We start from the raw sequence: 17949 nt of genomic DNA, 5'->3' as shown, positions 1-17949 counted from the left end.
ATCATAAAGCACTGCGAAGGCGGCGGCGGGAAAAAAAGAGTTGGAAAAAAAAAATAAGAATGCCATGCGGTCAGTGATGATGTCTGGATGGATACCGCCACCAGCACCAGCTCCAGCTCCTTGTTCGCATTTCTCGCGCATTTTTCAGATACTTACCCTTTGGCCGGGGGAAGTCAAGGGGAAGCAGCGAAAAAAAAGGGTCCTGCGGACCAAGTGTCATTGACATTTTAATGTGCTAATGAAGATGACGACCCCAAAAAAGCGGAAGAAAAATGCTTAAGTTCATAATATAATCAAATTGTTATAAAAATAGTCGCCGTCGTCGGTGGTGGGCAGCTTGACAGGCTCCGTCGCCTTACTGTCCCAGCTTTCTCTATATATATTGTAATTTTTCCTTCAGTACTTTGCCTTCATTATCGTCATTGCATTGCTGGCTTTTTAGTTGATTTTTATTTAATTTTTGTTTTTTTTTGTAGCACACTTTCTGTAAAGCTTTTCAAGGACTTGCGGTGTTTATGGGTTGTTGCAATTTTATTTATTTATTTTGTGGCATTTTTTCCCCCTTGGATTGTAGGTCCTTTTGGTGCCCTGGCAGTCAATTATGTCAAAGTTGTCAATTCATGAACGAAAATTGCAGGGCGTTAGCGTAAGCTGCTTTTGTGAGAGGTTGTCTCTCCTTTTTTATTTTTTACCAAAGTGCAGAAAATGTTAAATGTAGGTTATAATTTTAAGTGCAGTAAATGGAAGAGCAGAAAGGAGAGAAAGAAGATTGAGTGGCTTGGGTTGGGAAATGCAGCTGACAAACTCAAATTGAAAGGGGGAGGCATAAAAGTTTTTCCTTTAGGACATTTGGATTGGCTAAATAAACGGAGCTGCAGTAATCAAGAATGAAGTTTTTAATTGGACAACTCCATTTCCGCATAAGTTTATGACTAATGGGACTTTGGATATTAAAAACTACTTTAATTTTAGGTATACTAAAATAAACTCACTACCTGATTTATATATTTTAAAGATATTTTAAGTACTTTAACCTAGATTCCCATCGAACTTTCGGACTCATCTGCCACTTTCGTCTACTTAAATATTCTTCCCGTTTTAATATCCCGCTGGCATATCTGCCGGAGTAGCTCCATTAAACTTTAAGTTGAAAACTCTTATCAACCGAAAGCCTTAAGCGGCTTCATCTCTGGGGTACTTAAATCTTAAATGCCATTTGTTAACCCTTCTTTTTTCCGCCGCCTCTTCTTTTATGACTTATAATTTTTGCCAACTCATTGCCTTTGACTGCGCCGAGGAAAATCGCAGCCACACTTTTCGACTTCTGCCAGTTGTTGCTCCGGAAATATCCGAGAAGTCTGCATAATTTATCAATGTCAAAGCTGGCCCAATGATGAACGCTCGAAAATTGCCAGGACAGCAGATTGTGGAGCCCCGAGCCCATTTCATTGTCCCTTCTCGACGCGAATCGATAAACTGACTTGTTGCCCAAAAGTAAAAGATGGGCAGAGGCCATAAAATTTGAGCTTTTTAACAAGCAAATCGAATGAAAGGCCGACGACAGGGATATTGTTGATATGAGCGCACAAAAAAGATATATATATATATATATAAGCAAGGAAAAGAAAAGAAATGAAATGAAAAGGACATGCCTGCTGACCCGAGTCCAAGCTGCTTATCAATGGCCTAAGCTAAGCATTCCATTCCATTCCCCTCTTTTGTTGACTTACCTTTTTTCCTTTTTTGTGTATGGCCAGTCAGGACATTTTATATTTATTAAAAAAAAAAAGAAGAAGAGGGAGAAGAACTTTCGCTTCGTTTCGGGTAATAGGCATCCGGTCATAAAAACATGAATTGTGGCTCTTAGCAGCAAATCCAATTGGGCATAAATCGGCTTTGTCGCCAGCACATGAGATGGATCCTTCCTGGTCCTTTTCAGAGACTCCTTTTAGGCTCTCAGGTTCTGGGTCGTTTTATGGCTTGGCTCGGCAACTCCATTGTAGGCTTTATTTTATGTGCATTTAAGCACAATGCGCTTATTGACTTAATGACGAATGTAGTTAGGCAACACAATGAATGACAATGCAGTGAGAGAAAATGGGGATAGTAAATGATTGTGGTGGTAGAGGTGATAGGAAGTTTTCAGATCTAAACGTAGAGTTCTTATATATTGTAACCTACAAAATGTTATCTCTTTATTTCATAAGAAGATTCTCTCAGTGTTATTTTCCCTTCCTAATTCCTGTTCCTGTTCCTAACTCCCTGCGCTCCGTTTCCCTCTGTCGTTAACGTTTCTCCTGCTGTTTGTGAGCCAAAGTGCTTGAGTTTCCTATTATAAGAGACTTAACTGAAATTGCATTGTGGCCTGCATCCTGCACTTGTCACCGCCAGCACCCCGAGCTATTTTCTTCTTCATTCTGCTCCTGCTTTTCTCAAGGATGTTGACAAATTTACAAACGCGAAAGTGAATTTTCTTTCAATTTTGTTGCAATGGCTGGAGCCGGGAGCTGCTTATTCCGATCGCCCTTCTCTGTCGCACTGCCTATTTGCGTTCTTTCTCTCTCTTGCTGTCACTCGAATTCCTTACCCCCCCTCTTTTCGCCTTTATCGCCTGCTTTTCCTTGACAGGCTGCAGGATGCGCGCCTAAGTAGTTTTTGTATAATTGCACTCGTCATTGTCGCCGTCGACATCCTTGTTGGGTATCCGTTTTTCACCATCTCTTTCTCACTCTGCCTTACCTGGATGGGTACCCCTCTCTCGCTCACGCCTTTGCCCCCTAGCAGTGACAACAACAGCAATTAAGGAATGTTAACAAGCGCACTTTTCAACTTTGGCTCGCGGCTCTCTGTTGCACTTCAAAGGTGTTCCGCTGTCTCTCTGTGTGTTTATCTTTCGCTGTGTGTGTGAACCACGCCCTTACGCCCCTCTTTTGTGGCTTTGTCAGAACAAAATCTTATATGCACTCTTGATATTTGCGGCTGATTGGATGGGAATTCATGCAGATAGGATACCCTAGAATATATTTGGGGTTGAATTTGATTTGATTTATCAACCAAGAAAGAATTTTATTTTTGAAACCAGAAAACAAGTTTAGAGATTTCAAAGTTTTAGCTAACGCAATAAACTTAACTACACTTCCATGGTTATACATTTTTATTGTGAAATTTTGATTACGAACCGCTTTCTAATCACCATTAAAAACGATTTGCTAACCCACTTCAAGGCTCTCAACCTCATCTGCTGATTTATTCATAAGGCCATGCCACTGCCATAACCCAGTTGCATTCTCAATTAGACAATGATTGACACATCACCCATGAGCACTTACAGAACCCCTGCCAATTAAAAATCAATTTGTATAGTAGATTCCTTTGCCTTAATTTGGGAAATCTGAAAATAATTGAAAGTTTGCAGCATAAATCCCAGAAAAACAAACTAGTTGGCCGCCCAAAAGCCAAACTACGGCATAGTTTTAAAAATTCCCCTGTTGACAATTAAGTTAAGCAGAAAACACAACACAAGGACCTCGAGAACCCGAAACATAAACCCGTTGCAGACATAACAGAAGCAAAACAAAAGCTAACTGAAATGCGTCAAAGGCACGCAACCCTAAAAACTGGAAAAAGGATAAAGGAATGGGTAAGTGAGTAAAGAGCGTTGGCGGTGGGTGGACAGATATATCCACCCACCCATGAGAAAGAAGGAAAACTGGTTTCGGTTTCGGTTTCTGCTGGTTAGCAACCCTAATTTACTTTTAATAACTTCATAGACAGAGCTCAAAAACGGGCCGGTGGGGGTCCTAGCATTAAAAGTGTCCTTTTTCACATGGCCGAGGATGACAACGTGGGTGAGGACGAATGTGGCGGCGTTAATTTCGATTTTGCTTAACGAGGGTTAAATGCCGGCCCCACGCCAACAGTTTAACGCAACTTGTCAGAGTTTGTCAGCAGCAATGGCAGCCAACTGGGCGTATGAGCGATATCGATAACGATAATTACACATGCAGACATGCTCATACTACCGATTTTTTTCTCGTTGTTGTCCTCCCACCACACACACAAACCAACGCATTCAGGTGAAAAATTCAATTTGCAACGTGCAGATAGGCCCGCCAGGCCGAACATGTCTAAGTGTGCGATTGGGTTTCGCTTGGGCTGGTATTTTCTCCTTGTTTTTTTGTTTTGGGGGAAGAAACTTTATAGGAGAGGCATTCAGTATTTGGATGATTGGTGGCTTGAGGCGCATCAAGTGAGCGGCTGCATGACTGAGTGACTTTGGCTGTCAGAACATAGATTTGTGACGCAAGAAATGCCAAAAAAAAAAGTCAAGAAGAAGGCAATGCAAGAAGTAGACAGATGACAAGCTCAAGTGTGTGGCAAATATGGATGACATCGTGTCACGATGCGGTGGCAGCTAAATGTTTGTAATAAATTTAATATTTAAATATTTTTATTGTAAAATGTCCGCTTGATAGAGTAATCATCACTGATATAATCTACATTGCTTAGGTGCAAGTTTAAACTAACGATTAGGTTCCTTAAATCTCATTTTATCGTTCATTTTGTGATGTTCCGCGTTATCGATTAAAATCCTGCCCAACTCCCATCTCTAATCGTTTCAAAAACTGCAGCCAGGCATAGCGAAGACGAACAAGAAATCGAAAAGACACAGCCCAGAATCAGAACAGAACAGGGGAACCCAGACATTGAGTGACTGAAGCGGAACTGTGAACGCCAGATTCTGTGATTTGATGTCATGTTCTGGTAGTGGTGGTTGTGATGACGCCTTTGCCGGTTTTCCAGCTTCAGAGTTTCAGTTTCTGCTCCATCTGCAGCTACCAGCTTCCAAGCTCCTTTCCATTTCCATTTCCATTTCCATCTTTGTCGAGCAGCCCAATGCCATTGCCATTTCCACATTGCCTGCTTTTGACAGTCGTTTTGCAAACATGTCGAAGCCATTAAGACAATCATGCGTTCTCTCTTCTCTGTTAGTCACCCTCCTCCCCTCAAATCTCTCCATTCTACTACATCAAGTGTTTTTTTCGGAATGCTCCTCCTTTGGCTCACACTTCTCATTCCAATTTCTGTAGATTTTCCAAACCCCCTCCCCACTCAGCCAAATACATTTTTTTGTGTGATGCATGTTTTGTTTTTGAAAAATGGCTGTCGCGTCACTTCTATTGTGTTTTTGAGTGTTTGTCCTTCGTTCTCCTCATCTGCCTCTCGCTTTCGTCTGTTTGTCACAAAGATTTATGCGTTGCAATTTACACAAGAACAAAAAACCAAAAAAAAAAACAAAAAAAGCTAAAAAAAAAAATATATAGGAGTGCGGCAAAAATGTTTGCCCAACGCTTAGATTGAGTGGAAGTCCTTTTTGTGGGCACTGTGTAGGTGTCGAAACGGATTCCAATACTGAAGAAGGACTTCTCTTCTATCCCTCACTTTTTCCAGCCGTCGTCTCGTTTCAAGTACTATACAAGTCTAGTGGAAGTGTTTTTACGGAATCATTTTTTACTGGCTAGTATTTATTCATCGGGGTGTTAAATTACGTGAGTGGTTAGGAAATTCATTCTGTTCTTTTTATCCTTGATAAATTGATTTTGGAAAAAGAGGGAGAATAATACGAATTAATCGAGTATTTTTTAGAACCTTAACCTTAGGAAATGGAACTAAGCTTAATTATATGTTCAAAAGGTTTCTAAATAATCAATCATTAAATTTAAACCCACCCTTCTCTTTAATTTATTAATTTATAAACTTTATAGCTGCTATTAAGCCCAAAAATAAAGTTTTTCAGAATTTTAATCAAAAATTTGGCAACCCACCGAAACCAATTCAAAATAATATTCAAACGGGCACAAAAACTTAATGACTTATGAGTGGCATAAAATGGGGCTGAAACTAAATTATACCATATTTCAAAGAGGCCCATGTCACGCCCACAAAACACCCCGAAAACAGACACCTCCCCGAAAAAGTGGGAAAACCCTCTCTGGAAAACTCAATGCCGAAAAATAAAACGCATTGCAGCATAAAAAGTTTCAGAGACCATAAAAAGCCGGGGACAAACTAATGAAAGGAGCCAAAAACGGGGATGGAACTTTCCCCCCAATCGTTATCGCAACGAAAAAACAAGGATAACGGAGGACAGGACAGGACAGGACTATAACGACAGATTGAACCCTTCGCTTTTAATGCAATTAAGTTTAATTGAAAATTTTCACTCCGAAATTATGAGGCGAACGTGTTGTTGGGAGGAAGAGTGGGGCAATCCCCCCAGCAATCAGGCAGATAGAAATTAACATGAACACACTGTTATGGTGGAGTGCCATATCCTGGGTGCTTGGCACGTATTCGTCCTGGTCTTGGTCCTTTCGTCCTGACTGAAAGCAATCAAGCGTTCAAATCACTAGCCCCCAAAAAGCCCAAGTTTTCTTTGATGCTGCGTGTGGATGGTAAAGGAGCGGTGCGGTGGAGCGATCTAGGGGCGTGGTTAGCCGGCAGGACTTTATTACAAAACAAACAAGTCGGGGGCAACAAAGTGAGACAGGAATATCTCATACCCACCTCCCGGCATTTAACTTATCTTTTATCTTGATTGCTGTTGACGATGACAGGGATAATGATGATGATGGCGCCTGTTCACGGTGTCCTGTCCGTCTACCGATTTCAGTTTTACCTGTTTTTACCCCGGATAGGATTTGTGTTTGAACAAGCGAATGGCGCTTGATTTTAATTAGCATTTGACACAGCAGCTTGACAGCTAGGAGATCCTTGACTCCTGGCATCCAGGCTGCTGCTACTACTGTTGCTCCTGCTTAATGAGCCATCACCCAACTGGAATTGCAAATGTTCCCCGTGTGCAAATAAAAATATCCTTGTGGCTGCTCCTCTGAGCCAAAACAGAAAGTACAGAATTCCCCTCGTAACATTTTATGCTCGACATAGTTTCCGAAACATGAAAAAAATGTAATTGGTGCCACTAGATATTAAACTTAAGTTTGGGTAAAGTTGCAAATACACTGGCTGTGGTCTTTAGGGAATGTCACTTTGGAGAGATCTGAACTGTAGAAGGTTTTAAAGGAATGCTTTAAGGAGTAGTTTTGTTTGGAAAGGGTAATCCATTTTAATTTAGGACTCTTATTAGTTTCGTCTATGTTGATCCAATATACCTCCCTGCAATATTTACCAAACATTTTATAACTTAAAAGTGAGGCTTAGCCGTAAGTTCAATTAAACCTCTTACCTTATTTTCCCTTTAGCAAATATTCTTCAATTTCACAAATCTCCCAACTACATATTCAGCTTCAACTAGAGCTTGACACTAAAGTCTGCACACTTTTACCGGATAGATCTAACTGGGAATTGTAACTGGGATAACTGACACTTTCATCCATCCACCCACACACACACATACAGAGAGAGAAAGAGAGACATGGAAGCCCATCTAAGGATTTGTCACCGGATGCGCTGCGCCGGAAAATTCAATGTGAAAACTTTGCATTTGCCCATGTGCAATGTAGGAAAGTGTGCGGGTGTGTTGTTGTTGCAGGTGGCATAGTGTCAGGTATGGCTGGCTGGAGACTAAGCTGCCGTTAAGGCTCCAAATGGAGCCAAAAAACCCAAGCCAAGTGCAGTTGCAGTTCTACATGGATTCATACATATGTATGCCAAATATTGGACACATGCTTTTTGTGAAGGGGGGGGAAAGAAGAGAGGGAGGGAACGAAATGGGGGCCTAACCAAAAATGTAGAGCAATAGTTGGCAATGATTCTCTGTAGACAAACTAACCCACATGTGGGAGCAGCAATAGATATTGCACATGGATGTACACTGAGAAAAACAAAAGGTACTTGATATGAATGTAGGCTTAAGTTGAAAAGAAATAATTTCAAAATTCAGATAAAGCTAAGGAGCTATAATGGTCATCATTTTTATAATAATTTGTATTACTAAAAATGATTTAATATTTTCCTCCAGTGCATGTCTATGTGCCACAAGTATTTGCACAATTTTTGTGTGTCCCCTCCTGCACCACCCCCTGTTAGCATTGTAATGCATTTACCAAGGGGCACACAACTTTCAGCTCAGCTCTCAATGCAAATGTGTGAGCTCTCCCGTGCGCCCTGAATTATTTATATTCCCTGCACTCTGTATATATACATATATATTTATGAACAAGTCGAAGTTGTCTAAGCATAAATAAAGTTGAAAATAAAAAAAAAATGCTCAAAAATATACAAGTTTTCCTTGGCTGTCGAATGCATCATGACTCTGGAACATTTCACTGGTCAACATTTTGTTCGACATGCGGGGTGTTATAAACAATTAGAAGAAGTGTCACTTCAACATACACCCACAAAATACAAAAAAAAATGAAAATACATAAAAAAAAAACAATAGAAAAACAAAGTTAAAAAGAAGTGAGTCATGACCAAACAGGCAAACACCCTTGTCTACAGTTTTTGGGAAGAGTAAAATGGTAAAATTTATGGTTTGTTTCGGGTTGTTCCTGGCGTTGTTATAGCACTGGGTGTGCGTCGTCGTTATGATTCATAACTAAACAAGAACAACCAAAGAACTCCTCGACAACATCCCCGGAAACAATTTGCGGCACACGAACACGAGGCGTTTACAAAAGTTTAATTTTACTCACTTTTTGTGGACTGTGGTTTCTCGTTGTTGCTGTTGTTGTTGTTGGCCAAGGGAAATGTTTAGAAAAAACTTGAACAATTTTTTGTATTGCAATTTCATTGGAAATTTACATGTGAAATTGTAGTATTTTCTGAGTTGAAAATCAGCCATTATGCTGTGGGCATTTATTTCCTTTCATTAAGTTTCATTTTATATCAGCTGCAAAATATTTAACAAAATTTACAATAAATATATTTAATATTGTTACGCTTTCAGGAGATTCAATTTAATTTAAACTTATATTAATTTATTTAGTAAAGCAACAGTTTTTGCTTCTACAAACTTCTTCCCTTTCAACTTTAATAAGCTACAAAGTATTAAATTTAATTATTTTGCTTTTCTGTTTAAATTGTTTTCCTCCAACACATGGAGCATAATGTTAGGGATGATGAACATTAAATATACATATTAAATACACATAGTCAGTCCATTTTCGATAGCTCCTCCATCACTAAATGCCCCACTGACACTCATCCATTATTGTTGCTGCTATTGTTTCGTAGAAGACACATTTTCTCAAGCAGCTGTTGCTGGCTCTGCTGCTTTTCACGTAAATTATAGCAAAAATTTAATTATTGCATTGGCCGTTCTACTTTACTTGGCCTGCAAGGACGAAGAACACAAGACAGGGGAAGGTTGGGGAAAGCCCAACTATCATAGTTCCTTAGCCGGAGGCGGCAACAAAAACGATTACAACAAAAGCTGTATGTCGAAAAGTACGCTACTAAAACAATTAGCAAGCCTCAGAGCGGGGCTATAATTAAAACAACAATGGGGATCAAGGAGTCGGGGGACTTCCTCCTTATATGGCAGGGCTGCCTTTGATTGATGATGCAAAAGCAGCTAAAGCTAAGTCTGGCCCCTTGAAGTATGCAACACATAAGCAACTTGCAAAGGCGCTGAGGGAGCCCGCACTTTTTGGGTGGCCAGAAATGGATGTGGTGGGGTAAGGGTGTGTGGTGATGGTTCCTAAAAGCCTTTGTTTTCCTTTTGACCCGCCAGCGACGGCAACCAACTATGCAGTGCCACAAACAACAACATAAGGAATCGCTGGCCCAAGTTTTGAGGGCAACGAGAAGTTTTAATACTCTTAATTTGCATTCAACTGGAAAAATATACACCAAATAAATGTAAAGATATTTAAAAATAGAAGATTCTTGAGGCATACGAGTTGGTTAAGTAAGCTTTATTAGTTTTATTGGAATTTACTTAAAAGAAATCTGCTAATTGTTGAAGAAAGTCTAAAAAACTAAGCTTCTGACTATCATTTGTTCTTCGTCAGATCAACCAATAGCTGACTATAGCTATGGTCTATACCCACTTCAGTTAGTGATGCCCACGAGGTAGCCAAGCAAATGTGTGTTATTATATACATACACATGCCCCAAAGATCCCCACACTCTACAATATTCCTCTCTGTCTGCTAAAAGGAAAAGAAAATGTTTAAGGAAATTGCAGCAAATATTTTGCTTGTTAAGTGAAACCCAGTTTGGCGAAACGTTTTCCCAGCAATTTCTTCAGGCATTTCGACAACGTCTTGGTCTTGGTCTTGGTCCTTCGAAACTGGATTTTAGTTTCTTACTCCAGAAAACCATCGCCCTTCTCCGCCAGGGCAGCACTATTTGATGCATTTTGCATAAGCGCTGGGCAAATGCCTTTGCTGCTTTTATGCAAATTTCTTGCATTTTCCATGTCGTTACATTCTTCGTCGTGTTTTAGTTTCCCTCGTAAATGCATATATGCATGCTTATAGTTCGTATGTTTATATACATACTATACGAGGTGTGTTCAAAAAGTAAGGTGACTTTTCAAATTTCGCGGGCAACATATTTTCGATTATCGTTTTTTTTGTTTTGTTATATTGGTACACTCTTCCCTAACATCTGTACCAAGTTTCAATGGAACATCCTCTTTTGTTTGGTTGTGAGAGGCGTAAAGTTACAAGTTATTTTGCGAGCTCGGCGATTTTTTGCTTTTTTCGGTCTTGGCTCGTCTGGGCTCTTCCATTGGGACGATTGGGCTTTGGCTTCGATATCATAACCATATACCCATGATTCGTCACCAGTTATGACCCTTTTGAGTAAATCTGGGTCGTCGTTGACGTCATTCAACAGCCTTGAGCGATGCTCATGCGACGGTTCTTTTGGCCAAAATTCAGCAATTTCGGAACAAACTTCGCACACACGACTCATACCCAAAACGTTTGAAAAAATTTCATGGCACGAGCCAAGCGATATACCGACATCTTCAGCAACTTCTCGATAGTGATTCGACGATTTTCCAAAACAATTTTCGTCACTGCTTGAACGTTTTCATCAGTTGTTGACGTGCTTGGGCGTCCAGAGCGAGGCTGGTCATTGGCATCTTCCCGGCCATCTTGGAAGAGTTTGTACCACTTGTACACATTTTTTTACTCAGAACAGTTTCACAGTATGCCACTGTCAACATTTCAAGTGTTTCAGAGCACTTAATTTTATTTTTTACACAAAATTTGATGCAAATCCTTTGATCCATATTTTTCGATAGCAAAAAATCGCCGAGCTCGCAAAATAACTTGTAACTTTACGCCTCTCACAACCAAACAAAAGAGGATGTTCCATTGAAACTTGGTACAGATGTTAGGGAAGAGTGTACCAATATAACAAAACAAAAAAAACGATAATCGAAAATATGTTGCCCGCGAAATTTGAAAAGTCACCTTACTTTTTGAACACACCTCGTATATGTATATGTGAGTGGAACTTTCCTTTCCTTGGCATGCAATTAAAACTAAATTAGTAGGCCTCTGGGCCACATCTGGTCGGTTGCAATCGCTGCTGTTGGCAAATTTACCCTGTTTACTAATTGAATTATTCAGCTGCAAGTTGCTAAACTTTCTTTTCGCTCGTTTTTTCTTCTTTCTCAAACAAACTGGAAAATGAAGCGTAATCAAAACAAAGGCCCTCATCCTTGCCCGTTCGAACCCTTTTTTTAGGTGTTGAACATCACCGCAGGGCACAAACCGCACAAGCCAACTTTGGTCCTGTCGTGGTCCTTGTGCCTGGTCAGCAAAGATATGCACAAACAGGAGTAACAGCCAAAAAAAAAATCCAAAAAAATTATGTCCATGGTTGAGCAACTTTCCGTTGTGAACACGCCCTGAACGCCTCCCTTCCTGTTTCCCCCCTCTTTTTTTGTCAACCCCACATGCGACATTTAACCCTCGAATTGTGCTCAGCGGACACATTGAATGCTCACACTTGGTCACGAGTTGTGTTACCTTTGTTTGGGGATTTGTTGTAGAAAATAAATAATATAAATAAATTGCGGACTAGAAAAGTTATACAACTACTTGAAAGGACTACTAGATCGATCTAGACTTAAAAGTTTTCGTTAACTTAAGAATTGTTTAAAATCCTACAATTAAAAACTGAATTTTAACTTTAAAATCCAAAATAGCTTTAAAACTCAAAGGGTATGACTACAGCCTTCTCACTATCAACTTTCTTTTCAAAGATGTCTTTTTTTCTTTCATTTAGATTTTCCTATTTTCCGTATTTTTTTGTAACTCCCCACTATTTGACTTTTTTCCGTGTCGTTGCATGTTGATTTTTCGACTGCCATAACTCCCATTCCATTGTCGTTTCCCAGTCCAATTCAGTGTTTTATTTTCATTTTCGTTGTTGAAATAACATTGACATGCCGTCTTGCTGGTTGACCCCTGCTGGCCTCCCCCAGCCAAATACCACTTTTGCCAACCATGCTAAAAGAGGAGGGCGGAAAGTTCTCCTTTTGGCAGGACATGCAACACGTCTATATGGTATCACCCCTTCGAATATTTTCTGTGAACTCCGATCCGAAATTCGATTTCCAGCTTGCGACTTGCTGCAACGTCTGTACGCTTTGTTGTTTTTCTCGCTCTCTGGATGACATGCAACTTTTGCCCCGAGCCGTTTGTGGCTGTCGTTGTCGTGTTGCAATCGACAACAAACTGGAAGAGCAACAAATGTTGCCTCGACTGCCTTTTATTAAATAACATTTCAATATTCCAACATTTTCTGACATATCAATTTTCACGCGGCGTGGCCTGCATAGATATATAAAGTCATGCACTGGGGGAAAATTCTGTATAGATTAATATAGAAAAAGGTAATTTTAAGAATAAAGACTGTAAAGGTTTTAACATTTAAAATGTATTAATTATTTGTAAATATTTTTATTTTCTATTTAAATCTATTTATTTCTCAGTGCATGGCAAATATATTTATAGATTTCAGCTGGGCTATGAATAAAGTTTTGAATCTTTCCGTCCGTTTGACTTTGCCCTTCACTCTTTCGGCGTGTGTTTGCGGGTGACAGAAAATTGTTTAGATATGGCATGAAAATTGAAATTTATGTCTTTGCCATTGACAGATTGCTAGCAGCAAATACTCGAGAGTTGCTCTGCGGTTAGCAAATAAAGATTGTGCGATATCGCAAGTGTTCCTCAATGGTTCGATGGGGTGTTAAGCATTGGAAAAGCCAGACGCAAATGGATTTTCGGTGGCTTAAAAGAGGGTGGAAAAGTTATTGGAAAGCTTCGATCAATTTGGACAATTGAAATGGTAGAATGGATTTCCATTTGCATAATATCTAAGACATAAAATGGAGTTGAAAAACCTCCAACTTTCGGAAATCCAAGCAAACAATGCTCTATTATCAATTTTAAATACTTCATTTATAATCTTTTTCTTTGGAATTTAAATTTCTCGTACAAAGTTCTTAGGTAGGAAGGCAAGGGAATAACAAAAGACTATGCTAATCCCTGGCTTATCTGACCTATGAACCCAACCCTTTTTCCCACCTTTTCCACCCAGTTAATTTCCCCAACGTTTGCATTATGCAAAACAAAACAAAGAAAAAAATGATAAAAAAGGGGCTAAAATATACAGTAAAAAAAACTACTTAGCTGCTAAGCTGGCGAGGTCCTTTTGCCGCATATGCAAATCTAAACAAATTAATTCCAAACTGAATCCTTTGAGCTGGTAGCACTCCACCCCCCAATTTTAGCCACCCCTTTGCTGCAGTTTCAACTGCAACTTCATTTGCAACGTCAACGGCAATGCGCATTAACATTGTTTTCATTTGCCAACGAGCGTTTTTCCGCTTTTTTTTTTTCTTTTCGCATTTGAACAAACCGCTGACGATGATGACGCCGCCGTTGACTGACGCAGCGGAAAACGGAAGGTCCCGTAACCCCCATATCTTTCCACCCATTCTGATTCTTTTGCCAGCTTTTTTATATATTCCACAATTCTTTCATCTCTATCTCTTCATTTTTCTATGCAGGATCCCATCCGCCACGAATAGTCGAGCATCCCATAGATACGACAGTTCCGCGACACGAGCCAGCCACGCTTAATTGCAAAGCCGAGGGCAGCCCCACGCCCACCATCCAGTGGTACAAGGACGGCGTCCCTCTGAAGATCCTGCCGGGCTCCCATCGCATAACCCTGCCAGCTGGGGGTTTGTTTTTCCTCAAGGTAAGTTTGGGCAGCAGTGGAAAATTGAAAAGGTTAAATGGAGCCAAAAGGGTAAAAGGAAATTGGGAATACTCTAGCCTGATAATGGTTTTCAGAATTGTAGTAAAATACGCTATAAAGAAAGAACTTATTTATTACTAAAATATATTTAGTGCCTATAAATCTTACTTACATATATACTTGTTGCGGATCTTCGAAGTTTGTAGCGCCGTCCCGTGTTGATACTGTTAACCGTTTAATTATTTACATATGAAGCTCTTAACTGTAACAGACATAAAGGGCTGATGGTTCACAAAACCTTAAAATTCCCTGAAATTACCAAATAGTACTACAATTAATGATTACATGTTATTATCATCTCACCTTTTGTCCGCTTCCTTTGAGTGTTAGGTTAAAAAGACATCTTAGACGCGTGGTTACCGGCTAACTTAACAGAGATTTAACATCTGGTCTGAAGACCAGATGTTTTGGTTCGGCGTTGCCAGATGCCGCAAGAGCAGTTCACCATCTATCGCATTTATATTTATTATTCTAAACGTTATTCATAATGAGAAAAGTAATTTTAATTTAAATTTTATTTCCCTTTGTTAAATTCTTTACTCTTCCAATAGGGATATTCCTTTTTAAAATAATAAAACCATTTTCCTAGCCAAATGGCCTGCGGTGTATTTACATTATTTTCCCCAACTTGCATTTTCTCCAACAGTTCCCGTTCTCTTGTTTTATTTGCATGCATAATTATTATATCAGTTCCATGCTTTCATTCATAATGAAAGAGACAATGGAGTAGAGTAAAGGGAGTGAAAGGAGATCCTGGAAGTTGCTTAAAAAATATCCATTTTGCCAGGCCATCTGTTGAGTGATGAACAAACTAATTGCTTTTATTTTAAACTCTTCGTTTTTTCATATCATTTGGAGCGGCAAGCTGCAAAAATATTTTTGCGGAAAAATTCTTCAGGCTTCGTTGGTGGGTGCGGTGCGGTGGGCAACAACTTCATTAACGCAAGGTAAACAAACATTAAGCGAGGAAATGCGGAAAAGCGAGAGAAAGACAGAGGAGTGAAGAGAAAGCGACAGACAGACAAATAAAGACGTAACGGAAGCCGGCAGAAGCGGAGCCAGCAAAAGTCAGCTGCCGCCTGATGAGCTCTGATTGCGAGAAACAGTGATAGTCGAACACTGGAAAAAACTTTATGATTTTATAGAAATATCAATCATACGAGTATTTACAAATCATTCTTTGGAAAATATTTAAAATTACTTGCAAGAACTCGCACTTAGAACTTAGTTTAGGTTTTCTCTCAGTGCAGCAAGTATGAGTGACTGCCACGAGTGACTCCCTGGCCATGAACTCGCCGCTGAGCTGAGCAGAGCACTCAGCAAATTTACGACGAAAAAGCCAACGGGAGCCGCGTTGATTATGCTGATGATGCAGTTGGAATCGCAGTCTCAATTGCGGGGAGCGGGGATTCGAGTTGGTTGGTGGAGGAGAGGGGAGAGAGAATCTGGATTCAGAATTGTGGGTTCTGGATCTGGGAGACCGGAGATGCAAGGGGAGTGGCACTCTGAGCTTGCCACTTTTCACACTCGATCTGCATGGTTGTGTCTGGGCGCTTATGTTTACTGTATTTGTACTTGCCGCATGCCACACTGTATTTGTTTATCACTTAAGTGCAAAAAGGGATTTGAGCATTTTCCTTCTGCCAACTGCTACTGGCATTTTCCAGACTCCAACTTCCGCTGATGCCTGCGAAATGTCTCTATGCCATCTTTTTTGCGGCCCTCTCCTAACGACTTTTAAATGAATTAATTCCACGGGTGTCCTGGCACCACATCCTGTCTTCTAACGTCTCCTTTGCCTTCCCTCTGCCACTCTGAGAATAGACATGAGAGAACATTTTAAATAGGGTTCTTCTCTAGAAAGTTATCAGTAAATTGATTATAGATCACCTAAAGGTGTTATCAATATTACAAAAATATTAATGCTTTTTCAGGGCTATATAAACTGCAGTAAACCGTATCAAGAATTAGTGCATTTTGAACTTTTGCCTAAGCTGTACACTTTTGAAATGTTTAAGCTTAAAATTTATATATTGTGTGCATTTTGCATGCTGGGATCTATTTACGAGGTGGAATCCCAGAATAACTCTGAGTGCCAACTGACTGACGCACCACGTCAGTGTGAGTCATTTTGCCTTTCAGCAGTGTTTAGAGATCAACATCAGGAACTGACAACACAAACAAATACCTTAGAGGAAAGCCAAGTGAAATTGAATCGCATTGAAAGTCAGCAGACGACTATGATCAAAGAAAATGGAAAGGGCAGGAGACATCATTGAAAGAAAATTGTAGCGCCATTCCAAGGGACCTTCAAAACAGGATGGACAGGATGGAAGGCCAACTACAGGGGCTGCAGACTGAAATAAGAAACATAAGTGATCAGTTAAGGGATATTAAGAGGGAAAGTGACCTATCTGGAGCTGTAAAAATTAAGTTAATCGGCTCTGCACATTTCTACATCGAAAATAGCTTAATACTTTCTTGGCATGATGCACGAGACTTCTGTCGCACTCTGGATGGTTTTCTAGCTTATTTTGATGACGAAGAGCAATTGCGTAAAATCTCCGCCATTGTAAGTCGAAATAGATTTTTTTGGCTGGGCATTAATGATATTAAAAATGAGGGCCGATATGTTAATGATAATTTCGCCACGCCAGCTTTATTTCTTAATTGGCGTAATGGGCAGCCTGATAACTCTGGTAATGAGGACTGTATTCATTTTAGGGAAGGTGAAATGAATGATTTGACTTGTAACGCTAAAATTAATTTCATTTGCCGAATAAATATGTCTTAACATCAAGAAATAATAAAAATCACTATTAAAATTAATTTTTTTAAAGACTTCTCTTTTTCTACTAGGTACTCTAAGAGTAAAGGGGTCTTAGGCATCTGTATCTGATAGTCTCGGCATTCGACAATAGCGCTTCTTTTTGTTTCAATTAGGTCTAAGATGAATTAAAAAAATTAACAGATCTTTAAAAACATTTTAAATTTATGACAATTGGTTTGGAAAATAACCAAAAAGTTAAGTCAAATAGGTCATTTCATATAAATTTTAAATGATAACCAAATCAATGATTAATCATCCCAGCTTTATTTTTCAAAAGTGCGTCATAAACCTGATAACTATAATAATGAGGATTGTTGCTAAGTGATATTAAAAAATGGAAATTCGAATTTAAAATTAATTTTATTTACGAATAATAATATATTAAAATAAATAAATATATGTACATTTATTATTAAACAAGACTTATCAATTTGAATATTTACTAACACTTATTTCTTTAACTGTACTACTTTAAGGCAGATACCGGAAGAGTAAAGTGTTCTAATGCATTTAATTTGCCAAATAGAGATTAATAGGCATTAAAAAAATGTAATAACAAGAGTTTAATTTGGTTCCTCTTTCAAAGGTTATCAATGAGTTCACTAGTTCACTAGTTCTTATCAATATACCAAAATACCACAAAAAAACAACAAATCAGCGATATTTGAAGACTATATAAATGACAGCAAGACGCTTCAAGAATTAGTAAATTTGGAACATTTGTCTTGTATACTTTTGCAATGTTTAAGCTTAAAAATTATATACTGTGTGCATTTTGCCTGCTGGGATCCATTTACGAGGTTCAATCGCAGAGTAGTTCTGTGTGTCAACTAAAGGACGCACCAAGTCAGTGTGGGGCATTT

At 39.3% G+C, this 17949-nt stretch overlaps 1 protein-coding gene across 1 annotated transcript in view; it reads left to right on the top strand.

Annotated features, from left to right (window-relative positions):
* The window catches only part of LOC108111082 (roundabout homolog 2), a 43066-nt gene that overhangs the window by 5302 nt on the left and 19815 nt on the right, over positions 1 to 17949 (top strand). The window contains exon 2 of the mRNA XM_017220421.2: positions 14003 to 14196. Within this exon, the coding sequence (XP_017075910.2) occupies positions 14003 to 14196 (194 nt within the window). The remainder of the gene's footprint in view (positions 1 to 14002; positions 14197 to 17949) is intronic.

The sequence above is a fragment of the Drosophila eugracilis genome, unplaced genomic scaffold (genome assembly GCF_018153835.1).
Source record: "Drosophila eugracilis isolate 14026-0451.02 unplaced genomic scaffold, ASM1815383v1 contig_575, whole genome shotgun sequence".
In the NCBI taxonomy this organism is placed as follows: Eukaryota; Metazoa; Arthropoda; class Insecta; order Diptera; family Drosophilidae; genus Drosophila; species Drosophila eugracilis.
This window is presented reverse-complemented; position numbering and strand designations above follow the sequence as displayed.